The 9,713-nt window shown below is 43.2% G+C and overlaps 1 protein-coding gene across 1 annotated transcript in view; it reads right to left on the reverse strand.

Moving 5' to 3' along the window:
- Nucleotides 1–9,267, reverse strand: part of HSH2D (hematopoietic SH2 domain containing) — a 29,773-nt gene extending 20,506 nt beyond the window's left edge. The window contains exon 1 of the mRNA XM_072404892.1: nt 9,146–9,267. Coding sequence (XP_072260993.1) covers nt 9,146–9,249 — 104 coding nt within the window. The 5' untranslated portion in view covers nt 9,250–9,267. The remainder of the gene's footprint in view (nt 1–9,145) is intronic.
- Between the last annotated feature and the right edge of the window lie 446 nt (nt 9,268–9,713).

A 9,713-nucleotide genomic window follows, 5' to 3' on the forward strand; every position in this document is an offset into this window, starting at 1 on the left:
ATTAAAGAGCACCTGTCACATGAATAATAAAGGGGACCTGTCACATGAACATTAAAGAATAGCTGTCACATGAATATTAAAGGGGAACTGTCACAATAATATTAAAGGGGACCTGTCACATAAATATTAAAGGGGACCTGTCACATGAATAATAAAGAGGACCTGTCACATGAATATTAATGGAGACCTGTCACATGAATATTAAAGGATACCTATCAGATGAATAATAAAGGGGATCTGTCACATGAATAACAAAGGGGACCTGTCAAATGAGTATTAAAGGGAACCTGTCACATAATAAAGGGGACCTGTCACACGAATAATAAAGAATACATGTTACATGAATATTAAAGGGGACCTGTCACATGATTAATAGAGAATACCTGTCAAAAGAATATTAAAGGGGATCTGTCACATGACTATTAAAGAGTACCTGTCACATGAATAATCAAGGGGATCTGTCACATGAATAATAAAGAATACCTGTCACATGAATATTAAAGGGGACTTGTGACATGAATATTAAGGAGAACCTGTCACATGAATAATAAAGGGGACCTGTCACATGAATATTAAAGAATACCTGTCACATGAATAATAAAGTGGAACTGTCAAATTAATATTAAAGGGGACCTGTCACATGAATAATAAAGGGGACCTGTCACATGAATATTAAAGAATACCTTTCGCATGAACATTAAAGAATACCTTTCACATGAATATTAAATTGGAACTGTCACATGAATATTAAAGAGTATCTGTCATATGAATATTAAAGGGGACCTGTCACATGAATAATGAAGGGGACCTGTCAAATGAATATTAAAGAGGACCTGTCACGTGAATAAAAAAGTGGACCTGTCACATGAATAATAAAGAATACATGTCACATGAATATTAAAGGGGACCTGTCACATGAATAATAAAGAATACTTGTCACATGAATATTAAAGGGGACCTGTCACATGAAAATTAAAGGGGACCTGTCACATGAATATTAAAGAATACCTGTTACATGAATATTAAAGGGGACCTGTCACATGAATATTAAAGGGGTCCTGTCACATGAACAATAAAGAGGACCTGTCACATGAATAGTAAAGGGGACCCATCACATGTATATTAAAGGCCACCTGTCACATGAATATTAAAGGGGACCTTTCACCTGAGTAATAAAGAGTACCTGTCACATAAATATTAAAGAGTACCTGTCACATGAATGTTAAAGAGTACCTGTCACATAAATAATAAAGGGGACTTGCCACATAAATATTAAAGAATACCTGTCACATGAATAGTAAAGGGGACCTGTCACATGAATATTAAAAGGGACCTGTCACATGAATAATAAAGGGTACCTGTCACATGAATAATAAAGGGGACCTGTCACATGAATATTAAAGAATACCTGTCACATGAAAATTAAAGGGGACCTGTCACATGAATATTAAAGGGGACCTGTCACATGAATGTTAAAGAGTACCTGTCACATAAATAATAAAGGGGACTGGTCACATGAATAATAAAGGGGACTTGTCACATGAATATTAAAAGGGACCTGTCACATGAATAATAAAGAGTACCTGTCACATGAATATTAAAGAGTGCCTGTCACATAAATATTAGACGGGACCTGTCACATGAATAATAAAGGGGACCTCTCACATGAATATTAAAAAGCACCTATCACATGAATATTAAGGAGCACCTGTCACATGAATAGTAAAGGGAACCTGTCATATGAATATTAAAGGGGACCTGTCACATGAATATTAAAGAGAACCTGTCACATCAATATTAAAAAACACCTGTCACAATATTTATGTGACAGGTGCTTTTTATTATTCATGTGACAGGTGCTCTTTAATGTTGATGTGTCAGGTCCTCTTTAAGGCTGGGTCTACATGAACGGTTTTAAAAACGCATATACATGCTCCTACCACATTTGTATGTGTTTTTATACACTTTTACAAGAGTTTTAAAGCTTAACTTTAAAACTCTGAAAAACTTTTATACACGCCTATGACGTGGTTTACCGCAAATTGCTGCTATTTGCTGCGATTTTACATAAGTGTTTATAAAAGTTTTACTTTTAACCCTTTCAGGTTATCCCAATGACAGGATGATTCCTTTGGCTGCAATCATGACATGAGCACAGCTATGGGACTTCTCCTGACAGTGAGGGATCCCCGGGCACTAGGGGTTAAATGAGGAAATTACATTTCTCAGCCATTCAGCACTAGACTTGAATGGGGAGCCTTGTGCCCATTCATCTCTAGTTCCTTGTGATTGGCTGAGAAATAGAAAACCCTGATGACAGCTCAAGCATCATCAGGATTTCCCTATCCTCAGCCAATCAGGGAGCATAGCAGTCAGCAGAGCTCTGCTATGCTGACAACTCTGCTCCCCTGATTGCTCCCGCAGCCCTGGAGGAGCTGTAGTACGTGTCATAGATACAGGACATGCCAATCACAGAGCACTAGAGGTGAATGGAGAGCCTTGTCCTCATTTATCCCCTAGTGCCCTCCGATCCCTCACTGTCAGGAGGAGTTCCAGGGCTGTGCTCTTGTCAGGATTGCAGCCCTGGGAATCATCCTGTCATTGGGATAACCTGAAAAAAAAAAGTTTGGTTACACAAACACACACACATTTAATAAAATAATTTAACATTAAAGCTTCGTCCTATTTTTTACATATATTTTAACCCTTTCAGGGAATGGGTAAGGGGTTTTATGTACCCCTGTACTCATTCCCCAGGGTGGGGCGGTGATGATCTGGGATTCTCCTTTTTAAAGCCCCCATTGTTTTCAATAGAAGCTTTCATAAAAAGCTTAAAAACGCTTGTAAAAGCCTCCATTGAGTTTATTGGATGTGTTTTCTCGCATTTATCTTGCGTTTAATTTTTTAAACGTTGCAAGCAACGTTTAAGATAAAGCTCTAAAATGTGCCTGAAGGAAACGTCCTGGTGTAGATTAGCCCATTGGGATGCATGGGGAATTCAAACATGGGCTTTAAAAGCCTCAGGTTAAACTCTAGGGAAACAGTCGAGACTAAAGCTGCGTACACACATCCAATCATTATCGTTAGAAACGACAGATGAACGACGTACACACATCCAATCATTATCATTAGAAACGACAGATGAACGACCGACGCACAACCGATTGGCCAAAAATTGTTCTAAAAAAAAGTGACCAACGACGCCGACGAACGAGGATTGTCGTTGGAAATGAACGACCGCCACGGCGGATCTGATTGGCCGACGATCGTTCACTATCTATCGTGTGTACAGTCGTTTAGTGATCGTGCATGTTTCTGCGGTACACTTTCTCCTTTACATGTCATTTCCTGCATCGTTCAAACGATTGTATCTAGCGTGTGGACACTGTTGGTGGATTATATTTGAACGATCGTATTGTTAGAGCATGTACAGAATTGTGCACAATATGATTGTTCAAGTATAATCTTGCATAATCGTAACAAATAAGGCTTTCTGTGACTTGTTGTGTGCATCATGTAGCACACTTGTCCTGATAACTTATGTCACAAGGAGAGAAAGTAGGTGGATTGAAATATTTGCCTCCAGAATGATCCTGGGTGACAGGCCTAATACAAATTTCTCACTGGACCCAGAGAGTCTTTGATTTAGGCATAAATAGTTGCAGATCAGTAGATATGCCTAATCAACTACAGCAGCCAACTTCATTTCATCCATAAACTGGAGAATACAGAAAATAAAGTATACCACAACAATCTTTTGACAAGTTATGTAATGTTAATTGTTGCCTATTAGGGATGAGCGAACATCTGGAAGTTCGGGTTCTCTAGGTTCGGCTGAATTTCGGCTCAAAGTTCGGGTTCGGGACCCAAATTTGACTCCGATCCTGAACCTCATTGAAGTCTATGGGACCTGAACTTTGGTTCACTAAAATGCCTGTAAAATAGTCATAATAAGGGCTAGAGGGCTGCAAAAGGAAGCAAAATTGGGGTAAGAGCAGGACAATTGCCCTGTAATCAAATGTGGTTAGGGGAAATTACATAAAATAACATAAAATAGAAAAAAATTGAAAAATAACAATCTTGAACTAGGAGGCGGAGGTCAAAGTGGAGTAGGAGGTTGAGGAGGCGGTGGACGTGGCGGTGTAGGTAGAAGCGGTGGTGGAGGAGGTAGCCAACACTGTTTTTGATGTTTTTTTATTTTTTTTCCTTTATTTTTTATTTTTATAAATTTGGGAAGACCCCAAAACATTGGGAAATAGAAAAGAGAATGCAAAGAGAAAGTGCGCTGGAGTATAACAATGGCTGGGTGCGGCCGGTATTCTTGTATATTCAGCAGAAGGTACGGACAAGTCCTGTGGGATCCATGCCTGGTTTGTTTTAATGAACGTGAGCTTGTGGACAGGCAGCTGCGCTTGTCTGTGATTACCCCCCCTGAGGTGCTAAACAGACGTTCGTACAATACACTGGCCGCAGGGAAGCCAGCACCTCCAAGACGTAAAGAGCAAGCTCAGGCCATGTGCGCAATATGGAGACCCAGAAGTTGAATGGGGCAGACCCATCAGTCAGTACGTGTAGGCGTGTGCACACGTACTGTTCCACCATGACCCATCAGTCAGTACGTGTAGCCGTGTGCACACGTACTGTTCCACCATGTTGCTGAAATGCTGCCTCCTGCTAAGACGTTCCGTATCAGCTGATGGTGCTGGTTGTTGTAACGTGCTGACAAAGCTTTTCCACATTTCGGCCATGCGAACCCTCCCTTCTGAGGTGCTGGCAGTACCCCAGCTGCGTTGGCGACTTCTTCCTCTGCCTTCGGCTTGTGCTTCCACTGAGCCCCCGCTGTCAGGTGGGAATGCCATCAGCAGCACGTCTACCAGCGTGCGCTTGTACTCGCGCATCTTCCCATCACGCTCCAGTGACGGAATTAAAGATGGCACGTTGTCCTTGTAGTGGGGATCCAGCAGGGTGGCCAACCAGTAATCAGCACTGGTTAGAATGTGGACAACTCGGCGGTCGTTGCGCAGGCACTGCAGCATGTAGTCGTTCGTGTGTGCCAGGCTGCCCAGAGGCAACAACAAGCTGTCCTCTGTGGGAGGTGTATCATCTGCGTCCTCTGTATCCCCCCAGCCATGCTCCAGTGATGCCCATGAGCTGCTTTGGGTGCCACCCTGCTGTGAACACGGTTCCTCCTCCTCATCATCCTCCTCATCCTCCAAAGCTGTGCACTGGCTGGACAGTTGTGTACATGGCCTCTGGTGCAGGAACCCACCCTCCGAGCCACTTGTGAATGGCCTGATAACCATGGAATTGATCCCTATTCCTTCTCCTCTTCCTCCTGTGCCACTTCCTCTTCCATCATCGGCCGAAGTGTTTTATTAAGGAGACATAGAAGTGGGATAGTAATGCTGAGGACGGCGTCATCGGCACTGGCCATGTTGGTGGTGTACCCGAAACAGCGCGACATGGCACACACATCCCACATGGAGGTCCAATCATTGGTGCTTTTCCGCAGAGTGACTCACCTGTGCGTTCTGCAGCTGAAACTCCACTATCGCCTGCTGCTGCTTGCACAGTCTCTCCAGCATTAGCAAGGTGGAGTTCCACCTTGTGGGTACGTCGCATATGAGACAGTGAGCGGGAAAGCCGAAGTTACGCTGCAGCGCAGACAGGCGAGCAGCAGCAGGGTGAGAACACCGAAAGTACGCACAGATGGCCTGCACTTTCTGCAGCAGCTCTGACATATGGGGGTAATTTTTCAGGAACCTCTGCACCACCAAATTCAGCACATGTACCAGGCAAGGGATGTGAATCAAACCGGCTACGAGATTTTTCCCGTTATCGCACACCACCAGGCCGGGCTTAAGGCTCAGTGGCACCAACCACTCATTGGTCTGTTGTTCCATGCCCGTCCACAGCTCCTGCGTGGTGTGGGGTTTTTCCCCCAAACAGATGAGTTTCAAAACAGCCTGCTGTCGTTTCCCCCTGACTGTGCTGAAGTTGGTGGTGAAGGTGTTATGCTGACCGGATGAGGAGGTGGTAGAGGAGGAAGCGGAGTAGGAGGCAAAGAGAAACGTCCTGCAATCCTCGGTGGCGGAAGGACTTGCACCAAACTGCTATCCGCCTCAGGTCCAGCCGCCACTGCATTTACCTAGTGTGCAGTTAGGGAGATAAAACGTCCCTGCCCGTGCTTACTGGTCCACGTATCGGTGGTTATGTGGACCTTGCCACAGATGGCGTTGCGCAGTGCACACCTAATTTTGTCGGCCACTTGGTTGTGCAGGGCAGGGATGGCTCGCCTGGAAATGTAGTGGTGGCTGGGAACCATGTACTGTGGGACAGCCACCGCCATAAGGTTTTTAAAAGTCTCCGTCTCCACCAGACGGAATGACAGCATTTCAAAGGCCAGGAATTTTGAAATTCTGGCATTCAGGGCCAGGGATCGCCCTGGGTCGGTGGGTAGGGGGTACTTCCTCTTTCTCTCCAGTGTTTGGGAGATGGACAGCTGAACACTTCCATGGGACAGTGTGGAGATGCTTGGTGACGGTGACGGAGGTGGTGGCGTTTGCTGCCACATTCTCTGTTTGCGGGTGGCAGGTGCCACTGTCACTCCAGTGGGGGGGAAGAGGCCGAAACTGCAGCAGAAGAAGGAGCAGGAGGAGCCTGAGATCTTTCGTGGTTTTTGAGGTGTTTACTCCACTGCAGCTCTTGCTTTGCATTTAGATGATTGGTCATGCAGGTGGTTGCAAACCACTCGCGTCTTGTCGTCAGCACATTGTCTGAAGAACTGCCACGCCAGGGAACTCCTTGGAGGTGGCTTTCGTCTGCTCAGTCCATGGGTGGGCAGTAGCAGGCGTACTGGCAAGGCGTACGGAAACCCTGCCAGCGGAGTCATCTAAAAGCATAAGAGACTGCTGCATGACTTGGGGCTCAGACTGCTTGGCTGATTTGTAAGGGGGTAAGGTGAAAGACAGATGCCCATGGGCTGCAGGAGCCAACTCTGCGCTTTCAGCAGGGGACAATGTGAAGGAACTGGAGGCACTGTCAGCCACTCAATCTACTACCGCCTCAACTTGTTCTGGCCTCACCATTCGTACACTGGTATTCAGGCCTATAAAATAATTTTATTTGGACGTGTAGCTGGCATAGATCGACCACGTCCTCTCCCTGCAACAGGAGCTCCACCAACACCAGCAGCACCACGACCAGGGCCACTTCCCTTATTTGATGCTCTCTTCATTCTTTGAGGTCACCCACCAAACTAACAAATGGATTAACTACTGTATTTTTTGCAGTATAAGTCGCACTTTTTCTTCCCCAAAACTGGGGGGGAAAAGTTAGTGCGTCCTATACGACAAAGGTGTGATAAAATAACTAAAATAATATACTCACCCGATACCCGATCCTGCGTGTGTCTCTGGCTGCAGCAGCGTCTGTCTCCTCTTCTCTCTGGCAGCAGCACGTGTCTTCTGTCTGTAAAGCAGAGCGAAAGAAGCCGGCACAGCGCCACCTGCTGTTCCCGGTCCTAACTGCCGTACAGTGGAAAAAAGGCACAGAGTGATCAGAAGGGGAATCTGAATGACAGAGTGATCAGAAAGGAATTTGAATGACACAGAGTGATCAGAAAGGGAATTTGAAAGGCATAGAGTGATCAGAAAGGGAATTTGAATGGCACATGAGTGATCAGAAGGGGAATACCGGTATGAATGGCACATGAGTGATCAGAAGGGGAATAATCTTTCAGAATCTTTTTTTTCTAGATTTTCCTCCTTTAAAATTGGGTGCATCTTATATTCCGGAGCGTCTTATAGGGCGAAAAATACGGTATATTATTCTCCCTGTCACGTATGCAGTGCAGGTGTACCTCACACAAAATTTGGGTATATGTCACCCACGAACTAACAGATTAACTACATTTTTTCCTTGTCAGGTATGCAATGCAGGTGTACCTAACACAAAAATTGGGTATATTTCACCCACAGAACTAACAGACAGAATACCTATATTTATTTCCCTGTCAGGTTTGCAGTGCAGGTGTACCTCACACCAAGAATATGTTACCCACCGAACTAACAGACAGATTAACTACATTAATTTCCCTGTCACGTATGCAGTGCAGGTGTACCTCACAAAAAAATATGGGAATATGTCACCCACTGAACTAAAAGACAGATTAACTATTGCATTTTTTGTGTCAGGGGTACAAAGATGGTGGATTGCATCTACAAAAAAATCGCTATAGGTCACCCACAGAATTACCAGCCAGAATAATTATTATATTTCTGTGTCAGGGGTGCAAAGATGGTGCATTGCACCCACAAAAGATCATTATAGGTCACCCACAGAATTAATAGCCAGATTAATTATTATATTTCTTTGTCAGCGGTGCAAAGCTAGTGTAAAGCACCCACAAAAAATTCACTATAGGTCATCAACAGAACAAATAGCCAGATGAAATTCCTAACACTGTCCCTCACTTCAGCTGCCTGTTTCCTGTCCCTGCACTACTCAGAGCTGATGGACGGTGCTACACATGATCCAGCTTTTATAGAGGCTGGGTCACATAAAGCACTGGCCAATCACAGCCATGCCATTACTAGGCCCTGCAGCCTTTCAACAAGCTTTAGTAAATGCCCGAACACCGAACTCGAACCCGAACTTTTCCGGCAAGGTTCGGGCTCGGGTCTGGGTACCCAAAATCATAAAGTTTGGTACAGACTTTCTTTACAATACAGTGTCAGAAAATCTGCAGCAAAACAGCAAAAAACTCCAATGCCAATTATAAATGTATTTCTTTTCAAGCATTTATGAACATTTGGGAACAGTTTAAAAATGTTTCCCAGCAGTTTTTCAATACAACAGAATAGGAACAATTTTTGGGGGGATAATATAAAACAAAATATTGCCTTGCCTTCTCTTTCACAAACAGAAAGAATTCCTTTAAATTCAGTAAATCAACATTTGGTAAATTTTTCAGGCATTTATTTTTCATAAAGAAAACTTTCATGGCCATCAGCTGAAATTGGGAGCAGAAAAGCAGGTTGCACTTCAAAGTAACATGTATGGATACACATTCATACACATTCATTTTTGAAGGAAAAAAAAAGTCATCTATTACAGGAAATATAAAAAAAATTGAAATTCTTACTTCCTTGTGATGACACCATGAAACCATTCAGGGATTGCATTTTGTATGAACCATTGTGCTTGTGTTTCAATGAACCATTTTACAGATGGCCTATTTTGTTCCATGTTCTGCTGGAAATCCCAGAGAAACCTCAGCAACTAGAAAAACAAAAAGAAGGGCCAAATAATTTATTTTATATAACTCCTAAAGCACAAAGTGATATTGGTGATACACGGGTAGGCCTTCTTTATCTATCCTGAAATGGTCTAGCAAGGTGGCACATTTCTTAAGCTGGTTCTATAGATTTTGTTAGGTATAATATTATTTTGCACTTTATTTTGATTTACATAATGCCAATTAATGTGCCCTCTGTCCCTCCATCAATAATCAACCTATGTACATCAAGCATTAAAAATTTATATATGAAATTATTATTAATAAATTTTATTGATATGTGAAAATGAAATGTTGGAAATAAAAGTGGTTATTTAGATACTAAGGTTATAGTATTATTTATAATAGTCTTAAGAGTATTGTATATAGTAGTCTTAGATTATAATATTATACATAGCAGTCTCCCTCACATTTC

The sequence above is a fragment of the Pyxicephalus adspersus genome, chromosome 3, assembly GCF_032062135.1.
Source record: "Pyxicephalus adspersus chromosome 3, UCB_Pads_2.0, whole genome shotgun sequence".
Taxonomy (NCBI): Eukaryota; Metazoa; Chordata; class Amphibia; order Anura; family Pyxicephalidae; genus Pyxicephalus; species Pyxicephalus adspersus.